Here is a 22,391-nt window from a genome sequence, read left to right on the forward strand (position 1 = left end):
AAACAACAGCCTAAAAGCATGACAACAGAGAAATGGTCTGTGGTCACCACCTGCAGAACCACTCCTTTATATGGGATATCTTGCTAATTGCCTATCATTTTTACCAGTTGTCTGTTCCATTTGCACAACAGCAGGAGAAATTGATTCACAATCAGTGTTGCTTCATAACTGGACAGGTAGATTTCACAGAAGTGTTATTGACTTGGAGTTACATTGTGTTGTTAAAGTGTTCCCTTTGTTTTTTGAGCAGTGCATATCCACCATACAGTGCTGCTCACCATTATTGACACCACTTCATTTTTTTCGTAAACTGTACAATATCTTCAGAAATAAAAGGAAATGTACCAAAGTTATATCCTCTGGATTTTTTAATTAGTGGTCCAAAGTAATACAACAATAAAACATTATTTTTCTACTTCCATGTTGCAATTTCAAAGAAGAAACAGAATAAACAGCATGTGCCGCAATAAAGGCACCCCTTATTAGTACTTGGTTGCACACCATTTGGAATTGATGACAGTCTCCAAACGTTTCTTGTAGTCATCTATAAGCTTCTTGCACTTCTCAGCTGGAATTTTCTCCCTCTCTTCCTTTGCAGATTGTTCAAGCTCTTGAATGTTTGCAGGGTTCTTTTCACCAATGGCAAATTTCAGCTCACCCCAAAGATTTTCAATGGGATTGAGGTCAGAACTCATTGCTTGCCAATTTAAAAAAGTCAATTTTTTCTTTTTTAACCATTCCTGTGTACTTTTGGATGTGTGCTTTTGGTCATTGTCTTGCTGAAGGACACATGATCTTCGACTCAAACCAAATTTTCTTACACTGGGTAGGACATTTCGCTCTAAAATCTTTTTATAATTCTCTGATTTCATGATTCCTGTGATACTGTCACGGCCTACAGTACAAGACACAGCACAGCAACCCCACAGCTTTATGGATCCTTCACCATGCTTAACTTTTCTTACGGTGTTCTTTTCCTTATAGGCTTAATTGCACCGTCTGTAAACAAACTGTTACTTTGCATAGCCAAAAAGCTCTATTTATGTGTGATCTGTCCACAGAACATTTCCCCAGAAGGATTGTGGTTTGTCAAGGTACTCTTTGGCAAAGATCAGTCATTCCTTTTTATGTCTTTACTTCAGCAACGGTTTCTTACTTGGCCTTCGCCCATAAAGCTCTGCTTGGTTTAGTATGCAGCATATGGTGCTTGTTGAAACCATGATCCCAGACTGTTCCTTCAGCTCTTTGGATGTTTGATGTGGTATTTTTTCTATCATTCGCACCAACCTTTGAAGACATCTCTTGTCAATTTTCCTCTTTCCCCCACATCCAGGGAGGTTCTTGATGGTTCCATGCTTGGCAAACTTCTTAATAACATTGCACACTGCTGAAACTAGGATACCAAGGTCTTTGGAGATGGCCTTATACCCTTTGGAAGTCTTATGTTTGCTAATAATAGCAGTACTGATGTCCTCAGACAGCTCCTTTGTCTTCACCATTGTGACAAAGTAACAGGGCCTACCATGTGGCTTTTTAAAATACCGAAGTCATCATTCATTGGCTAATTCATGTTACATGGGCACCGACAATTAATCACAGGCGAATCTCTTTTGTGATTTACCACAGCCGAGTCAAAATGTGTTTCCATACTAAATTAATGTTAAGGGTGCCAATAACAGTGTCACTGCAAGCTTTAGGCTTTTCTATTTTTCCTCCCATTGTTTTTTGTTTTAAATGATTGTTTATCATTTGCTCTTTTGTATTTAACACGAGTGCTTCATATGTGGCGCCCAGGGAATGGGGACTACTCGGCGCCCGGGCCTTGATGCCTGGTCTTGGGGGATGTCGCAGTGGTCGGCTCCCAGGCCCGTACCCTGGGGTCTCTCTTAAAAAAGGGGAAATTAAATGTCAAAGTTTGTGACGCCACCTGTGGTGTCTGGTGAGGGTCACCAGCGCTGCGGCAGTCCGCTGAGGCCAGTGTTGTGGCAGCTTAGATGATATCGCTCCCCAGAAGTGGAGCAGGGCCTCAGGGCAGCATAGGAGGGAAGATGCAGGAGAGAGGGGACCTAGCCGGGTCAGAGCAAGAATGGGAGCACACAAGCAAGTCTCTTCTGTACCTTTACTGGAATTAGTTCAGGAACACCCCGGAGCACTGTAGGGTGAGGGGTGCACGTCCGGATTCTCCCCAGTGAGCGGGTGTAGGGCCTCCTGTGTCTTGCCTCTCTGTAGTAAGTTTCTGACCTGCCTGCAGCTATACCTAACTTGGTTTCTGTCCTGCACCGGCTGACCTTGTGGTAGGGCCTTCTTTTGGAGAGCACTCTCCCAGCTTGCGGGGCCTGCGTGACTCCTGGCTCTGTTACGTATCAGCTCTTGGGTGATCCTAGGACTTGAAGTCTTCCAGGGGTCTCCGGTTGTCTCTACAGGGGGGTATACAGCCCTGAAGATGCGGACCCGGTGTCTGGTAGATGCTTTCTGGGGTGAGCTGGTAAAGCTCCTCTGCCCCCAATGCTATTCACTCCTCTAGCCTTCGGCCTACTCGGGCCCTCACTAGGCTATACACACTGGCAGTTAGCTGGCTGCCTCTTCTGCTGCTCTCTGAGCGTCGGCAACGCTCCTGGCTCACTAACCTGAGCTGCTTGAGTCTAGATTAGCAGGAGCCTCATGCTCCGCTGCTGAACCTTTAGCTGTGTTCTCTAGACTGCAAACTAAAACTAGACTGAGCTCCACTGCAGACTGACCTGTTTCTGTGTCTCACTCTGCAGGAACTGCTAGGCTCTGGCTCGAATGCACTGACTCCTTCTGTGTCTGAGCAGGAACTCCCTAGCTGCTCTGTACTCTAGCAGGCTAGGAACTGAACTGCCTAACTCCACCCTCCGTATTTATATCCCTATCCGGGCTCCCTCTGGTGGTCTGAGGTAGGGTGGAGGTCTGTGTATGCTGTGAGCGGCCTCTTGTGCAGAAATCCTTTAAATGCACCCCTCTAGGATCTGTGGCACTCATGCACAGCAGGGCGCCACATTCCCCCTAGTTAAACTCAGCACTCCGGGGCTGAAGCATATTTTGTAAACAATAATAAACAGTAACAATCTTCCCTTTATGGCAGGTTAGGACACTTTGAACGTTGCATAACCAAAACATGAATAAATATATATATACAGTATATTGCAAAAGCAGTAGGCAGTGAGCAACCAGAAAGTCCAAGTCTCTTCCGGAGTGCTTGCTAAAAGGGGCACTCCAGGGAGTTCAAATATATACAAAGAAAGTCTTTGGGCTGCACATAGTCCTCAGCCACAGAGTTCTTAGATACCCATAGGGTAATGGAAAATAAATAAACAAAGTGTCCATATCACTTGAATTGTCCATTCAGGAAAAAGACATAAATTAGATGCATATTTAAAGGCAATACACAGTATAATATACAATATACAATACACCATAATACCCCAGGGGTAACTATCTACATTTGTCAGAGTTTTAACTATTCACTATACTTGACAGGGGGTTGACCTCTCGTGCTACGTGTTGATCTGCGTAGTGCGGTGGTCTGTGAGGTATCAGTGTCTGTATTATCAGTTACCCTGTCTGCTCTTCGTGTGGGTAAGTTGTAAAATTGGCTTAACCTCTCTATGGGACTGGCAAGTGTACCATTGGCTGGGCCTTCTTGCTTAACTCCTGCCGGGGATCCTTCGTTCGGGGATCCTTCTTCCGGGGATTCTTCTTGAGCTGGCTCTTCTGCAGCACTTACAGGTTCAACTTGCTGTGGAGGGTCTTCTGGCTGTTGGAAGAAGTGGAGTACTGGGATTATGACTGCTCCTCCAATTTGAGGCCAATCTGCGGGGAAATCTCCTAAATCAGTATGGATTACTGCTTCTTCAGGTTCCTCCTGGATAATGAGAGGCACTTCTTCTTGGGGTTTTAGCAGATCTGGACACAACTTCAGATGGTCCCTAGATACTGTTGCAGTTGTTCTTCCTCCATCTTTGCTGATCAAACACATCTTCCTGTTATCAAACCTTGAATTCAACACAGTGTAGGGTTCTCTCTCCCACTGGTCATCAAGTTTGTGGTTTCTCCTCTTTCTTTTTAGCACTACTTCACCAGGTGTGAAGTGTTCTGCTAGTGCACTCCTGTTGTATTGTGCTTCCTGTTTATCCCTCACCCGAGTTAGACTGTCTTCGACACAGGCTTGTACTCTTCTGTACTGCTCCTGTCTGGTTGTGTCCCAGTCTTCAGTGGTCACGTCTGCTTCTGGTTCCACAACACCAAGCTCCAGGTCCATGGGCAACTTTCCTGGTCTAGCTCGCATGAGATAGGCTGGAGTGCAATTGGTGGAACTCACAGGTATGTGATTGTACAGATCTACCAGGTCAGGTAGTAGGTCTGACCACTGATTTCTCTCCTTAAGTGGTAAGGTCTTCAGCAGGTTGATGACAATGTTGTTCATCTTTTCACAGAGACCAATGGTTTGTGGGTGGTATGATGTAGTTCTTATCTTCTTACACCCATACAAATGGCAGAACTCCTTAAACAACTCTGCCTCGAAGGCTGGGCCTTGGTCTGTCAGCACCTGCTCAGGGTATCCATGGGGTCTGCAGAAGTACACTTGAAACGTCTTTGCTGCTGGCCTCTGCCGTCAGGTCTTTGATGGGGGCGACCACCAGGAAACATGAGTAGTGATCCACCATGGTCAGGGCATAGGAGTGTCCTGACCTGCTGGGTGACAGCTTGACATGGTCCAGGGCCATGATCTCCAGGGGTCTAGTCGTTTTGATGGGTTGCAGGGGTGCCTTCTGGCTGCTGTAGTCTTTTCTTCTGAGTCTACAGGGTCCACAGTCTCTGCACCACCTCTCAATGGAGCTGCACATTCCCACCCAGTAGAATCGACACTTCAGCAGGGTTTCTAGCTTCTTCCAGCCAAAGTGCCCCGCCTGATCGTGGTAGGCCTCCAACACCATCTGGATGTCCATCTTGGGAACCACTATCTGCCATACCATCTCGTGGGTTTTTGGATTGTCGTACCTCCAGCACAGCTTCTCACGGTAGATAAACAGCCTGCTTCTCTCATTCCACAGCTGCTTTGCTTGGAGAGACGCATCCTTCTCCAGGGAGGAACCTTCTTTGGTTATCAGCTCCTTGATACAGCTGACAACCGGGTCGCTGTCCTGGGTCTCCTTCCAGCTGTGGTGAGGCAAAGGGTTTAACGTCTTACCACGCTGCCTCCTAGAGGCTCGTTGCTCGTGGATCATCCCATTCCGGTGAAAGGCAGGTAGCTCAATCTCTTCCAGGTCGTCCACTTCTTCTTCTGTGTCTGACTAGTGAGGCATCCTGGACAGGGCATCGGCATTGGCGTTCTTGCGGCACGCCCGGTACTTAATAGTGAATTGGTAGTTTGACAGCCGAGCCATCCATCGCTGTTCCATGGCTCCTAGCTTGGCTGTTTCAAGATGAGTCAAGGGGTTATTGTCAGTGTAGGCAGTGAACTTACTGGAGGCTAGGTAGTGCTTGAACCTTTCAGTGATGGCCCAGACCCTAGCCAGGAACTCCAACTTGAAGCTGCTATAGTTCTCTGGGTTCCTTTCAGTCGGGCGGAGCTTCTTGCTTGCATAGGCTATCACTTTCTCTAGGCCATTCTGCTTCTGACTTAGGACAGCTCCCAGTCCTTCATTGCTGGCATCAGTATACAGCAGTAACGGTTAGCTGTAGTCAGGGTAGGCTAGGATCTCGTCGCCTGTCAGGATCTCCTTCATCTCCTTGAATGATTCAGCATGCTCTTTACCCCAGTGGAACGGGGGGATTCTGCCTTTGGGGGACTGTCCTACCAGGAGGTCTTGCAGAGGCGCCGCTTTCTTGGTGTAATCTTTTACAAACCTCCGGTAGTATCCTATCAGTCCCAGGAACGGACGCACCTCCTTGAGGTTCTTCGGCTCCGGCCATTTCTGGATGGCAGTAACCTTCTCCGGGTCTGGTGCTACCCCTTCTGGACTGACAATGTGCCCCAGGTACTGTACCTTTTTCTTGAGCAGGTGGCACTTTGAGGGCTTCAACTTCATCCCATACCAGGACAGTGACTCAAATACCTCCGCCAGGTGCTCCAAGTGGTCCTCATACGTCTTGGAGTACACTATCACGTCATCCAGGTATAGTAACACAGTATCGAAGTTGCGGAGTCCCAGCCAGCACTCCATCAATCTCTGGAACGTTCCAGGGGCGTTGCAGAGTCCAAACGGCATACTATTGAACTCGCAGAGTCCCATCGGGGTGGTGAAGGCCGTCTTCTCCCGATCCTCCTCAGCCACAGCTACTTGCCAGTACCCACTAGTGAGGTCAAGGGTGGAAAAATAATTTGCAGACTTTAAGGCAGCCAGGGATTCCTCAATACGTGGTAAAGGGTATGCATCTTTATGTGTAATGCGATTTACTTGTCTGTAATCTACACACATTCTCATGCATCCATCCTTTTTCCTGACTAGAACTAGGGGAGCTGCCCAGGGACTACAGCTATTCCTTACTACCCCTGCCTTCTTCATGTCGTGCAACATCTCCTTGGCTTTCTGGTAGTGTGCTGGTGATATAGGCCTGTAACGCTCTTTGATGGGTGGATGGTCACCTGTGGGGATATGGTGTTGTACTCCTCCTAAAGTCAAGTGGGTGCTTACTGAATACCTGCGCGTATTCCTGAACCACCCCCTGTTTCTGGTGGGCAGGAGTGGTGTCTGTCCCAACATGGAGCTGTTGACACCAATCCTCCACCTGGGTTGCCGGGTTATTATCCTCCACTACGTCTGGTGAGGTTAAGGACTCCGCCGTGTGAATGGAGTTGTTATTTGCAGCATGTAACTTGGCAACAGTGGTGTAGCGTGGTAATCTGACCTCATCTTCCCCATAGTTGAGAAGACGGACGGGCACCCTCCCATTGCGTACATCCACTACCCCTCTGGCAGTTAAGAGTGTAGGTCTGTGCTCTGAGCTAAGGGGTTCTACTACCGCCTGGTAGCTCTGTCCTTTAAGACCTATTGCTGCTCTACACCAGATAAGCATTTCACTCATTGTGGGGATCACAATGGGTATGGGGTCTGTTACCCGCACATTACCAATCTCATCACCGGATAGCTTTACTTGCTGCTGGTATATCAGGGCTCGGATCTCCTTCTGGATCGCTTTTCTCTGCCCCGGTCTGGCGGCGTTAGCGAGCTGTTGGAGCAAAAACACCACTTGCTTCAAACAGTTACCAACAATGTTAGTGCCTAGTACCATATTCTGTCCTGAGTCATCAGAGACAGTCTCTGCTACAATGAGTCCCTGGTCCTTCAGCCCCACTCTCCCCACCTTTACCGTCACATCCTTAACCCCGACTAGCTTAAGAGGGAGGCCGTTAGAGGCATATACCGAAAAATCTGGGTTCGGGGTTTGGAGACTGTCCATGGACCAGTATCTCTTGTAAAGGACATCAGGCATAATTGTTACCTGAGATCCAGTGTCCAGCAGGGCAGGTATCGTAATGCCATCCAGGATTATGGACAGGAAAGGTCTTCCTCCCACGAACCTGCTGTGCCAGTCTGAGGGGCCTGCTGAGTCTATTCCTGGGTGTTGGCCCTCGGACCCTTCTGGCAGCGGTGGCAGACAAACTCTCGTTGAAGGTGGCGCTGGTTGTTGGTCCTTCCACGGGGTGGCGTTGTCCTCCTCCGGGGCGGCAACGTCCTCCTCCTTCCTCTCATCCAGAGGAGATCCTCAGGGCAGTCGGCTAGCAGGATCTTTCCCTCCGTCTCTGGCTCCGTCCGTAGCTGCAGGGCACTCATTACAGTGGCCAGGTTTTTGGTCAGCTGGCGCACTTCTGAGCGCAGACAGTCCAGCTCAGTAGGAGTCGCTGCTTGCACTTTGGCTTCAGCAGCCAGAGGGGAAAAGGTGGGTGCTGCTGGCGTTGGAGTGGCCTCATCCTGGTAACGTTGGATTGCAGTATCTGCTGTCTCCAGGGGTTGCAGTCCCCTTATAGCCATGTCCTTAAGGGTGTCAAAGGTAGCCTCTGGATGATCCAAGGACCACCAACGCACAGTCCTGCTCTCCGCTTGGGACCTCAGCCCCCGGACAAATTGTTCTTTTAGCATTTTACTTTCATCAGTTATGCTGGTTGGACCAACCTGTTTAAGAGCTCGCAGGGCCCCTTGTAAACGGCAGGCATAGTCCCGACCGCTGTCCTCCGGTTTCTGAGAGCATTGGTAGAACCTCATCTGGAGGTCTGCCTCAGTGCGGTCCTCAAAGGCAGTCTGTAACTTTTTGAAAATTGCGGACACTGACTCCTGGTCTGCGGCTGACCAAGTCTCTACTTCTCTCTCCGCAGCACCAGTCAATTGTCCCATTACTACTGCAGTTCTTTGCCTGCCCGTCATAGAATACATGTCCAGTATGCTGCATATTTTGCGCTTGAATCCAGACAGGGTGTCTGGCTTGCCGCTGTACTGGGGGAGCCACTTTGCTCCAGGCATGTACGGTAAAGTCAATGGTACAATGGGGGCTACAGGACCTGGCGATGGAGCGGTTATTCCGTCCTGCGCGGCGGCCGCGGATGCATCATCGGGGCTGTCAGCTTGGGCCGCGGCGTCGGGCTGTTGCTGCAACATTTTGGCGCCCCCCTAGCGAACCGGGGCCTACCTTCTTTCTGTAGGCCGCAGCTCCGCAGGTGACGGACTCTTTGTAGGACCTTGCGTCACTTGCGTTTCACGTCAGAGCGTGCGTTTGGGCCTCTGCCAGGACCTGACGCTGCGTCAGTGCGTGGGGCGTGCCCTGGGTTTCGTGCGGTTATGCCCTTCTTCTCTCCACGAAGCAATAGGAAAAATGGCGGACAATGGCGGGAAACCTCCGAAATGGCGGGAAATCTTCACTACAGTAAGTTTTACGGTCTTTTAAGGCGCACAGTACCCGGTGGCAACAGGCACAACTCCTTCCGTTGCTGCGGGCACACAATCCTGTTCATGACACCAGGTAGAGAGATGTGGCACCCAAGGGATGGGGACTACTCGGCGCCCGGGCCTTGATGCCTGGTCTTGGGGGATGTCGCAGTGGTCGGCTCCCGGGCCTGTACCCTGGGGTCTCTCTTAAAAAAGGGGAAATGAAATGTCAAAGTTTGTGACGCCACCTGTGGTGTCTGGTGAGGGTCACCAGCGCTGCGGCAGTCCGCTGAGGCCGGTGTTGTGGCAGCTTAGATGGTATCGCTCCCCACAGGTGGAGCAGGGCCTCAGGGCAGTGTAGGAGGGGGGGATGCAGGACAGAGGGGACCCAGCCGGGTCAGAGCAAGAATGGGAGCACACAAGCAAGTCTCTTCTGTACCTTTACTGGAATTAGTTCAGGAACACCCCGGAGCACTGTAGGGTGAGGGGTGCACGTCCAGATTCTCCCCAGTGAGCGGGTGTAGAGCCTCCTGTTTCTTGCCTCTCTGCAGTAAGTTTCTGACCTGCCTGGAGCTAGGCCTAACTTGGTTTCTGTCCTGCACCGGCTGAGCTTGTGGTAGGGCCTTCTTTTGGAGAGCACTCTCCCAGCTTGCGGGGCCTGCGTGACTCCTGGCTCTGTTACGTATCAGCTCTTGGGTGATCCTAGGACTTGAAGTCTTCCAGGGGTCTCCGGTTGTCTCTACAGGGGGGTATACAGCCCTGTAGACGGGGACCCGGTGTCCGGTAGATGCTTTCTGGGGTGAGCTGGTAAAGCTCCTCTGCCCCCAATGCTATTCACTCCTCTAGCCTTCGGCCTACTCGGGCCCTCACTTGGCTATACACACTGGCAGTTAGCTGGATGCCTCTTCTGCCGCTCTCTGAGCGTCGGCAATGCTCCTGGCTCACTAACCTGAGCTGCTTGAGTCTAGATTAGCAGGAGCCTCGTGCTCCGCTGCTGGACCTTTAGCTGTGTTCTCTAGACTGCAAACTGAAACTAGACTGAGCTCCACTGTGGACTGACCTGTTTCTGTGTCTCACTCTGCAGGAACTGCTAGGCTCTGGCTCGAATGCACTGACACCTTCTGTGTCTGAGCAGGAACTCCCTAGCTGCTCTGTACTCTAGCAGGCTAGGAACTGAACTGCCTAACTCCACCCTACGTATTTATATCCCTATCCGGGCTCCCTCTGGTGGTAGGGTGGAGGTGTGTGTATGCTGTGAGCGGCCTCTTGTGGAGAAATCCTTTAATGCACCCCTCTAGGATCTGTGGCACTCATGCACAGCAGGGCGCCACACATACAAAATAAACTTTCACTTGATTCATTTTTTTCAGGAGATATTCAACATTATGTACTTAAACTTCTTGGGTGCCAATAGCGATGAGCAGGACTGTATTTAAATACACATCACATAATTTCTCTTCTACAGACTGTGTACATTGTCTGAAAACTACGTAAACAAAAATTTTTGATAAGGATTAATTAATTCTACATGAATTCCTGCAAAACTGGTAAACTGTTTTAACCACTTCACCACCTTGGGATTTTCTATTTTTGCGGTTTCGTTTTTTGCTCCTCTTCTTCCTAGAGCCATAACTTTTTTATTTTTCCGTCAATATGGCCTTGTGAGGGCTTGTTTTTTGCAGGACGAGTTGTGCTTTTGAATCACACCATTGATTTTACCATATAGTGTACTGTAAAACAGGAAAACAATTCTAAGTGTGGTGAAATTGCAAAAAAAGTGCAATTCCACAATTGTTTGTTGGTTTTTTTTTTTTTTACTATGTTCACTAAATGCTAAAACTGACCTGCCATTATGATTTTCCAGGTCATTATGAGTTTGAAAATACCAAACATGTAAAGGTTCTTTTTTATTTAAATGGTAAAAAAAAATCCAAAGTTTGTAAAAAAATATATATATATATAATGCCATTTTCCAAGACCCGTAGCATCTCCATTTTTTGGGATCTGGGGCTGGGTGAGGGCTTATTTTTTTGTGCGCTGAGCTGATGTTTTTATTAATACCATTTTGGGACAGATACGATGTTTTTATCGCCCGTTATTGCATTTTATTGCAATGTTGCAGCAGCTAAAAAAACGCAATTCTGGCATTTTGATTTTTTTCTCGTTGCGCCATTTACTGATCGTGTTAATTCTTTTTATATTTTGATAGATGGGCATTTCTGAGCGCGGTGATACCAAATATGTGTTTTTGATTTTTTTTTTTATTGCTTTATTTTGAATGGGGCAAAAGGGGGGTGATTTGAACTTTTATATATTTTTTATTTTTTTTATATTTTTAAAAACATTTTTTTCTACTTTTTACATGCTTCAATAGTCTCCATAGGAGACGTGAAGCTGCAATCATCAGATAACTTGAGCTACACAAAGCCCTGCTATGTGTAGCAGAAATGCTCATTGCTATGAACGCCGGCCACTGGGCAACACTCATAGCATATTGGCAATGTCATGCCAACCCATTGGCGTCCCACGATCATGTGAAAGGGGCGGTGATGGGCGGAGTTATGTCAGAGATTGACAGCGGCATTTAACATGTTAACAGCCGCGGGTGTATCGCGATTCTACCTGTGGCTGTTATGGGCAAATGACAACTGATCAGATCAGCTGTCATGTGCCTGAAAAGATGCGGGCTCAGCATCAAAGAGGAAAGGCGATCTATGATGTACCCATATGTCATAGGCTGAAAAGGTGAAAATTTATTTTAGAGATACATTATACAGTAAAAGACTCATTGCCAATTATCACAAACCCTTGATTGCAGTTGTTGCTGCTAAGGGTGGCCCAACCAGTTACTTATTAGGTTTATGGGGCAATCACTTTTTCACACAGGGCCCTGTAGGTTTGGATTTCTTTTTCCTTTAATAATAAAGACCTTCATTTAAAAACTGCATTTTGTGTTTATTTGTGTTATCTTTGTCTAATGTTTCAGATCACAAAACAAATTTAAGTGTGACAAACATGCAAAAGAATAAGAAATCAGGAAGGGGGCAAACACTTTTTCACACCACTGTATGTATGATTCACTTTGTTACTGAAAGTCAGTGTCTTTGAAGGTAAAGTTCAGCTATAAAAAAGTCTTCATGATGTGATTGGTAAGGGTGCCATATTACACTAAAATGCATAGGCACACAGCATCCTCTGATGTTCCCTTTATACCTGTAACACATGTACTATATATATTGGTGTCCATTTATGCGTATTTTTGGATTTACAAGTGAATTATAATGTGCTATACTCTACTTTTATACTACATTGTATTTTGTTTTCTTTGTATTTAGAAAAGCAGTGGAAAATCTACTAAATGGAGATGAAGTTCGAAATAATTTAAAACAAGCTGAAAATGCTCAGAAGAAAACAAATACTTTACTAAAAAATGTGAATAAGGATATCCAAGATATCAGGAACAAACTTTCTCAGGTATAGGAAAATTAATTCAGGATTATGTATTTCAACATACACTCCTCAACCCTGAAATTGCAACACCAAAAAGTTAAAGTCATGGAATTATGGAAATCACAGGATTGATGGACATGTTAATGATATGCAAATGATAAAAAAATAAATGGAAAGAGTTTTTAAAACATCTCGATTTATTCAGCATCAAGTATAAGTGCCACATGCAGAAATACATACACTTACCTTACAAGCTTTTCATGCTATTAATGAGGTTATTAATGGTTGTATGAGGAATATTCTGCAATGCTGAATGCACTTGGCTATGCAAATCATAAAGATCCGCTGCTGGCAGCTCCTTTGCAATTGCTGACCAATAAAGTCCAAGATGCACTCGATAGGAGACAAGTCAGGAGACGTTCCAGGCCATGGTAGAAGGTTTAAGCCACACAGGCTGCTCGCAGTAGCACGAGCAACATGCAGCCGGAAATGTTGCAAAATGGCTCGAGAGACTTTGGTGAAATGGCCGTACCATTGATCCTGTGATTTCCATAATTCCATGACTTTTCATTTTGATGTTGTAATTTCAATGTTTAGTAGTGTACATCCAATCTGTAAAAATGTTCAAATTTTAAACTAACATTTTGCAAAATTATACGAATCAATATTTTGTATATTATATATTTATATGAAACCGTCACATAATATATCTTGTCTTTTCTCAAGCAATTTGAAACCGGGAAACACCCCTTATAAAATACCTATCACCAGTCAGTGACTACTCTTTTTATTTAAAGGAAAGCATTCAACAGAAAATTACATATTATTATGTGTAATTTTTTTAAATGTTGGCAATGTTTTTGCTTTTTTTTCATATCATAATCTTTATAAAAACTAATTAAATAGAAATCTTGCAATCTTCACATGGGCCATTGGGTCTTTTTAGACCCATAGTTTCTATCCTTTCAGGAACTTTTCAGCCATATTATCACAGATAACACAGGATCCACCAATCACAAAAGTGATGTCACAGCTGACATTGCTCCTCCTCCCTTCATAATAACCTTTGCACATGCTCATTAAACACTTTAATACTAAAGACAGGTTAGGGATACAACCACTGTGGCTGATGTATTATTTCCTAAAGCAAAAGTAACTATGAGTCTAAAAAAGCCCCAGTGGCCAGTGTAAAAAATGCACGATTTCTAATTTTAATTTCTAATACAAATTGTTCAGTTTAAAAGAAAAAACTTAGAAAAAATTAATATACAGACCAAAAGTTTGGACACACCATCTCATTTAAAGATTTTTCTGTATTTTCTTGACTATGAAAATTGTACATTCACACTGAAGGCATCAAAACTATGAATTAACACATGTGGAATTATATACTTAACAAAAAAAAGTGTGAAACAACTGAAAATATGTCTTATATTCTAGGTTCTTCAAAGTAGCCACCTTTTGCTTTGATGACTGCTTTGCACACTCTTGGCATTCTCTTGATGAGCTTCAAGAGGTAGTCAACGGATATGGTCTTCCAACAATCTTGAAGGAGTTCCCAGAGATGCTTAGCACTTGTTGGCCCTTTTGCCTTCACTCTGCGGTCCAGCTCACCCCAAACCACCTCGATTGGGTTCAGGTCTGGTGACTATGGAGGCCAGGTCATCTGGCGTAGCACCCCACTCTCCTTCTTGGTAAAATAGCCCTTACACAGCCTGGAGGTGTGTTTGGGGTCCTTGTCCTGTTGAAAAATAAATGATGGCCCAACTAAGCGCAAACTGGATGGAATAGTATGCCGCTACAAGATGCTGTGGTAGCCAAGCTGGTTCAGTATGCCTTCAATTTTGAATAAATCCCCAACAGTGTCACCAGCAAAGCACCCCCACACCATCACACCTCCTCCTCCATGCTTCACGGTGGGAACCAGGCATGTAGAGTCCATCCGTTCACCTTTTCTGCGTCGTACAAAGACACGGTGGTTGGAACCAAAGATCTCAAATTTGGACTCATCAGACCAAAGCACAGATTTCCACTGGTCTAATGTCCATTCCTTGTGTTCTTTATCTCAAACAAGTCTCTTCTGCTTGTTGCCTGTCCTTAGCAGTGGTTTCCGAGCAGCTATTTTACCATGAAGGCCTGCTGCACAAAGTCTCCTCTTAACAGTTGTTGAAGAGATGTGTCTGCTGCTAGAACTCTGTGTGGCATTGACCTGGTCTCTAATCTGAGCTGCTGTTAACCTGTGATTTCTGAGGCTGGTGACTCGGATAAACTTATCCTCAGAAGCAGAGGTGACTCTTGGTCTTCCTTTCCTGGGGCGGTCCTCATGTGAGCCAGTTTCTGCTAGAACTCTGTGTGGCATTGACCTGGTCTCTAATCTGAGCTGCTGTTAACCTGTGATTTCTGAGGCTGGTGACTCGGATAAACTTATCCTCAGAAGCAGAGGTGACTCTTGTTCTTCCTTTCCTGGGGCGGTCCTCATGTGAGCCAGTTTCTTTGTAGCGCTTGATGGTTTTTGCAACTGCACTTGGGGACACTTTCAAAGTTTGCCCAATTTTTCATACTAACTGACCTTCATTTCTTAAAGTAATGATGGCCAATCGCTTTTCTTTACTTAGCTGCTTTTTTCTTGCCATAATACAATTTCTAACAGTCTATTCAGTAGGACTATCAGCTGTGTATCCACCAGACTTCTGCACAACACATCTGATGGTCCCAACCCCATTTATAAGGCAAGAAATCCCACTTATTAAACCTGACAGGGCACACCTGTGAAGTGAAAACCATTTCCGGTGACTACCTCTTGAAGCTCATCAAGAGAATGCCAAGAGTATGCAAAGCAGTCATCAAAGCAAAAGGTGGCTACTTTGAAGAGCCTAGAATATAATACATATTTTCAGTTGTTTCACATTTTTTTGTTAAGTATATAATTCCACGTGTGTTAATTCATAGTTTTGGTGCCTTCAGTGTGAATGTACAATTTTCATAGTCATGAAAATACAGAAAAATCTTTAAATGAGAAGGTGTATCCAAACTTTTGGTCTGTACTGTATATTATGTGCAAAGAATGATATAGAAGACATTGTGACTTGTAATTCAGTAGACTGTATCAACAACTTGCCTGGGTGAGGTTCTTTAACAGGAACCTGTCATGTGAAAAAACACTATTAACCTTCAGATATGGGGTTGATCTGCAGGTTAATAACATTCTCAACCTGCCTGGCAACCACACTAAGAGCCCCATTACCAAGAGGAAATTAACTTTATTTCTCCCGGCATCGTTCGGCGTTCAGTCATAGGGGTGGCACCAGCGCAGGTTCCATCACCGCACTGACTGACAGCCAGCTCAATATTAGGGCTGGCTATAAGTCAGTGTCGGGGAGATGGTTACAGCCGATGCTCTCTATACACAGAGAGGTGACTGAAACCGTGCCGGCGCCACCCTCATAACTGAAACCCAAACACTGCCAGGAGGAATAACTCTCTGAAGGCAGATTATCATTCAGATCTGTGCCTGGCCCATAGATCTTAACAGCTCATTTACATATTAAGAAATATGGAGTTCTCTGGAAATAAGACAACGAACATCAAGGTATCACTTTATTCAGCTTCCTATGACCTGCATGCCCATATAGACAGCTTAGGAGGGTTGATCCTACTGCCAGATTTCCTTTGAAGGGTCATTATTGACTTTTAAGATCCAATAGGTGGCACTAGTGTTCTTATCTTCTTCCTCTCTGATGATGCCATTTGCATGGGTAACAAAAAAATAAGTAAAGAATAATAAACACTATCTATATAGAAATGTAAAATAGAGTAAATATCACTGCTGCGTGGTTAATGATATCTTTATAATATATTTGCAATATATCCTATTTTTTATGTTTATCTAGGCTCAAGCAAGAGCAGATAAGGTTGACAGCAAATTAAAATCTATAAAAGATATGCACTCACAACTGGAGTCAAGAATTGCAGAACTGCAGGAAAAAATGCTGAAAAACAGGATTGTGGCTGATAACGCACAGGAAGGGGCAAGCAAAGCATTAACAGAGGCAACAGAAAGTGAAAATGTATGTAACTGTTTTCTATTACACAATGTTAGTGTAGCACCCTGAGGACTCGGCTGCTACAGGGGTATTGCGCCTCAAGCCAGAGGTGTGATATTCCACTCCCGGGTAAGGATGGAGTGTGGAACTGAGCTCAGTAGGCTGCATGCACTACACACATCCCATTTCCGAGGAACAGACCGATGGTACTCCCACTAGAGAAATGTGCAGGTACGACAGTGTCTGTTCCTGGCTGGAGTGGGAGGGGGGTGGAACATCCCAGTAGTGTAGGGGCAGATAGGGGGAGCAGTCTGGGTAGTGCTAGGAGCTCATTGGGTGCTGGTCACCTGAGCTCACACATAGAGGGAGTATATAAGGTGGGCACCATCTTAGGACAGGGTCTTTTGCAGAGTGAGGTCAGTCTGTCAGAGTTGAGTCAGAGAAGAAGAGCAGAGGAGAAGAGCAGCTCCAAGGCCCAGAGAGAGAGAGGAGAAAGAAGGACCCAGAGGGGGAGAAAGAAGGAACTCCAAAAGCCCAAATTAGACCAGAGGGTGAAGAGTTGGCAACAGGGTACCGGATCCCAAGCTGGCAGAGGCTACAGCACACCTTAGCCAGGAACCGGAGGTCGTGGGCAGGACCGATCTGCCACGATCACCCACTAAATCCACCCGGAAGGCAGACCAGGAATAGGGTCAGGGAACCCAGAGACAAGGGTTTACCACCAAGAGGCCCGAGGGAGCCGGACATAGGTGGATCCCTGGTGGGGAAGGCCAGAGAAGAGGACAGGACAGAAAGGGAGCTCAGGACCATGCTCCAGAATCACCTGGGGGTTGGCCGAGTCCAAGACCTGGTGGACGCAGCACGGCTCGGGTGGTCACTTAAGGCCGGAGTGACCAGAACAACTGCAGTAAGTAAACAAACCCTGAACTGCACAGCCCGACTCTGAGTCTCATTTCAATCCTCGCTGCACCATCACAACCCCCATCCTCTGCAACTGACCCCCTGAGGCTATACCCCTCCTGTTGGGGGTTATACTACCTGAGCTGCACATACATCACCAGCCTCAGCGGACCCTGCTGCAGCGGCGGCCGTATTGACCGCAAATCAACGGGTGGCGTAGTCAACACAAAGAACATCTAGTAACATCATAAGGACTGCCACACACTGAGTTTGACACCCTGGGCACGGACCGGGTCACAGCCACTCGGAGACTACAACCCCCATCTGATCCGGCTCCGGGTATCCCTAACAACATGGCCCAGGGGGCGCGTCAACTTTGGCGTAGTCGGCAGGATTACGTGCCCGCAACAACCGGGTACTGCGTGCCTGAAGAGAAGTTCACCGTTACCTCAAAAAGAAGTCTCCTGCCGGTTCCGGAGGGTCCCCGCCATTGGGCCCCATCACAGGTCGTTTCCCGCCGGTTGTCCGCCATTTGCAGCTTTTTCCCGCCATCCATGGAGTTTCCCGCCACTGGGAGACGATTCCCGCCATTTCCAAAGATTTCCCGCCTTGGAAGAGCGGACGCCATTATGGGCGTGCCAGAGGGTGGCAAGAGGCCACCTCCCATCGTGGGCCAGGTCGAAGAATGGCGCCAAAAGCGGAAACCGCGCCCACCAACAGAGACTGTGATGCTGGAAGTGTCCATCAGCGTAAGAGAACTGCCCCTGGAACTGACAATCACCAAGTTGCCCCGGGACCACCTTCAATGTGGGCGGAGACAGAAGAAGAGAGCAAAGATGGGTGTCGCCTGGAGGAGTTTGGAGAGAGCGCACCCGGAGACAAGACGTCTGGAAGAGAGTCCAGAGAAAGCCTACCCGGAGATGGAGGCAGAGTCAGGCAGCACCGACCCAGTGGTCAGGAGCCTGTTGCAGGTCGCCACTCCAGAAGGCCTGCTGGAGATCCTAGCACAGCTCCCCCGAGACCGGGAGTGTGCACAGACCGCGCTGGAGGGCCTCGCACGGAGGATGGCCCGGGTGCAGCGGGAGACGTTGGCGGAGTGGAGCCGAGAGATGGCCCAGCAGACCGAAACCCGTCAGCGGAGCACGCCACCCGAGACGAGGAGACAGACCGCCTCTGAGGAAGGCGCAGGAGGAATGAAGGCAGGAGACGGCGCCGAGAAGGGAGCTGAACGGACGGAGGCAGGTAAAGGGGACGTCTCTACCCCGAGCCGGGAAACCGCGTGCCTGCCCCAGCTCCCCGTCGCAGAGCCCGAAATTCCCCCTGCCGTGCCCGTCGCTGCATCGTCACCGCCGCCGACTAGGCCTCAACCGGAAACCGCGGCCGCGACCCCTGTGACGTCACACGCCTCGACCTCGAGCGTGGCCAAGCAGGAAATACCACCGGCCTGGTCGCAAGGCCTAGTACACCCGGGCGTCGCAATTCCAACAGCGCCCCCTACCTCCGCGGAGCCACCGGCCTGGTCGCAGGGCCGAGTAACCCAGGGCGCCGCCGTTCTTACGGTGCCCTTTGCCTTTAAGGTGCCCCAAGCCTGGTCGCAAGGCCTGGTCGACCCGGGCGCAGCTACCATCAACGCGCCCTCAACCTCTAGAATGCCGCACCTGGGTGAAAATCTATTTGCCCAGCATACGTGCCCGGATGGGCAGCCCTTCATATGGCCCCAGGAGTACATTCAGCTGGAACTCCAGAGAGCAAGGCCCATGTGCGAGCCCCTGATTCCGGCTCCGAAGCCCGTAAAGAGGACCTCGCCCCCGCTGGAGGAGGCACAGTTTGAGTGGGACCCCACCGGAGAAGACCTCATGGGGTTCACTCAGGAGACTCGGGCGGCCGCAGCAGAGCGTGCAGAGTGCTGCCACCAGCAGCTCGAGGTCTTCGAGAGGGAGCGGAGAGAGAGGCGGGTCCGGGAACAACAAGCGCAGATAAGGAGCGCGGAGCAGAAGAGCCGGACCAGGAGGAATCCCCGTGCAGCTCATGGTCCCCCTTCCACCGGGACTGTGATAAAATTCAACATGCAGCACGGATGGGGCTTTATCAGAGACCATCATACCCCCGGCGACGTCTTTGTGACCCGCAGAGACGTAGAAAGCCATCTGCCGGAGGGACACAGAGGTCGTGACCTGTACGTAGGGGACGAGGTCACCTTCACCCGGCACAAGTGTGCCAAAGGACCCTACGCCCTCCATGTGCATCGCCTGACGGAGGAGGAGCTGCGGTGTGAGGAGGAGCAAGAGGACCCGGACGGGTCTGAAGAATCTAAAGAAGGAGCAGGAGGACGCCGTCGTTGAAGTACGGTAGAGAGAGACTGTACATAGTTACCCGTCAGGGTATAAGAACTGTTCTAGTTAAAATATAGTCCCCGTTGGGACCAGCAGATTGAACTGAAACCCGTGTGTCCCTATTCCCACTGACCGAGGACTGAGAGCGGTCAATCCTCCCTAATACCTGGCCGAGGACTGAGAGCGGCCATAGTTCCCTTGTATATAGTTGCGCTTCCTAAAGCGCCCCCTACCGGTTTTATAGGAAACTGTTTTCTTCCAAAAGAGACTGTTGCACTTTACCCGGTCACAAGTTGCACCGTGACCGGAGGAACCAGAAACAAGAATGTTATATATGAAAAGTTTATTGCTGATGATATCTATATGATGTTTTCTATGTTTATGTTTATGAAAAAAAAATTGTATGTTTTGGATGTTTTTTATATCTTACAGCCCGAGGACGTGCTGTGATTTACCAGGGGGGAATGTAGCACCCTGAGGACTCGGCTGCTACAGGGGTATTGCGCCTCAAGCCAGAGGTGTGATATTCCACTCCCGGGTAAGGATGGAGTGTGGAACTGAGCTCAGTAGGCTGCATGCACTACACACATCCCATTTCCGAGGAACAGACCGATGGTACTCCCACTAGAGAAATGTGCAGGTACGACAGTGTCTGTTCCTGGCTGGAGTGGGAGGGGGGTGGAACATCCCAGTAGTGTAGGGGCAGATAGGGGGAGCAGTCTGGGTAGTGCTAGGAGCTCATTGGGTGCTGGTCACCTGAGCTCACACATAGAGGGAGTATATAAGGTGGGCACCATCTTAGGACAGGGTCTTTTGCAGAGTGAGGTCAGTCTGTCAGAGTTGAGTCAGAGAAGAAGAGCAGAGGAGAAGAGCAGCTCCAAGGCCCAGAGAGAGAGAGGAGAAAGAAGGACCCAGAGGGGGAGAAAGAAGGAACTCCAAGAGCCCAAATTAGACCAGAGGGTGAAGAGTTGGCAACAGGGTACCGGATCCCAAGCTGGCAGAGGCTACAGCACACCTTAGCCAGGAACCGGAGGTCGTGGGCAGGACCGATCTGCCACGATCACCCACTAAATCCACCCGGAAGGCAGACCAGGAATAGGGTCAGGGAACCCAGAGACAAGGGTTTACCACCAAGAGGCCCGAGGGAGCCGGACATAGGTGGATCCCTGGTGGGGAAGGCCAGAGAAGAGGACAGGACAGAAAGGGAGCTCAGGACCACGCTCCAGAATCACCTGGGGGTTGGCCGAGTCCAAGACCTGGTGGACGCAGCACGGCTCGGGTGGTCACTTAAGGCCGGAGTGACCAGAACAACTGCAGTAAGTAAACAAACCCTGAACTGCACAGCCCGACTCTGAGTCTCATTTCAATCCTCGCTGCACCATCACAACCCCCATCCTCTGCAACTGACCCCCTGAGGCTATACCCCTCCCGTTGGGGGTTATACTACCTGAGCTGCACATACATCACCAGCCTCAGCGGACCCTGCTGCAGCGGCGGCCGTATTGACCGCAAATCAACGGGTGGCGTAGTCGACACAAAGAACATCTAGTAACATCATAAGGACTGCCACACACTGAGTTTGACACCCTGGGCACGGACCGGGTCACAGCCACTCGGAGACTACAACCCCCATCTGATCCGGCTCCGGGTATCCCTAACAACATGGCCCAGGGGGCGCGTCATTAGAATATCTACACCCACTCTGATAGAAAGGTTTCTATTCATGTTAATGCTTGCATGGGTTTTATTTATTTATTTTCAAAATTAGAAGAAACGTAATGAAGGTGTTAATTTGATAGAAATGACAGAATACCAATTGCTTCTTACTGATATACCTATTACAGGAGACTATCATAGGCTTTTTTTAAAAAAAATTTGAATCTGTTACATCTCTAATGCACAATGAGAACATTCAGGGGCAAACACAGACTGCTGTGCAAGAAATATTTCTGCCTCCCCCCACCATACTGCAATAAAGTTATGTAAACACAACTATCAAATCTAAACAATAAATGTAAGTTCCATATTTAACAACTGAATATAACACAAAGCAGTCATTCAAATGATACGTCAAATTTGGATATGCTTATCGTGGCCTACCACTTATCAAGCAGTACAGACTTTCATTACTTTACATATTGGAGGAAATAGTACTGCAGTTAGGAGAATTGGATTTTTTTTTCAAAACTTCATGGGATTATCTAGGAAGGTTTTTTTTGTTTTTTTTTTACTATGAGCTTATGAACTAACAGGCAGGTGGTTGCTAACTACCTGTCTGTCCTACCCAGTGCTGGCATAGGGGGGTCACAGACGGCTCCTGTCTGTGATTCTGCCGATTCACATCAACAGAGCATCTCTTATTTTTCCGGGCTGCTCTGTTGATGGGAAATCGCTGCCAACATCATGATGATTGACAGGGGGCTTCTCCCCACAGAAGCCGCTGAATCACTGGCTGGAGCCATCTGTGACTGCTCTTTGCCAGCAGAGATCTACGCTGGGCTGGACAGGCAGGTAGTGTGCAATGCCTGTTAGTTTTTAGGCCCACAGTAAAAAAATTATATAGTCCTGGATAACCCCGTTCAGGATTTGATTGCAGAAAGTTCTGCTGCGTTTCTGCATTTCTTGTCAGGAAAAACACTGCATAAAAGACACGCTCATTTTGTCACGATTTTGATGCGTTTTTGTACATCAATGAATGCTTTTTGGAGCTAAATAAATATATTTGAAAAAAGAAACATGTGACATTGCTTTAACTCTTGGATTACCGTCAAACCTGGGGTGAG

At 47.9% G+C, this 22,391-nt stretch overlaps 1 protein-coding gene across 1 annotated transcript in view; it reads left to right on the forward strand.

Annotated features, from left to right (window-relative positions):
• The window catches only part of LOC141167251 (laminin subunit beta-4-like), a 409,239-nt gene that overhangs the window by 319,175 nt on the left and 67,673 nt on the right, over nucleotides 1–22,391 (forward strand). The window contains exons 44-45 of the mRNA XM_073654690.1: nucleotides 12,218–12,356; nucleotides 16,223–16,399. Coding sequence (XP_073510791.1) covers nucleotides 12,218–12,356; nucleotides 16,223–16,399 — 316 coding nt within the window. The remainder of the gene's footprint in view (nucleotides 1–12,217; nucleotides 12,357–16,222; nucleotides 16,400–22,391) is intronic.

This window comes from Phyllobates terribilis, unplaced genomic scaffold (genome assembly GCF_046119375.1).
Source record: "Phyllobates terribilis strain yellow unplaced genomic scaffold, ASM4611937v1 Scaffold_11__3_contigs__length_659146591, whole genome shotgun sequence".
In the NCBI taxonomy this organism is placed as follows: domain Eukaryota; kingdom Metazoa; phylum Chordata; class Amphibia; order Anura; family Dendrobatidae; genus Phyllobates; species Phyllobates terribilis.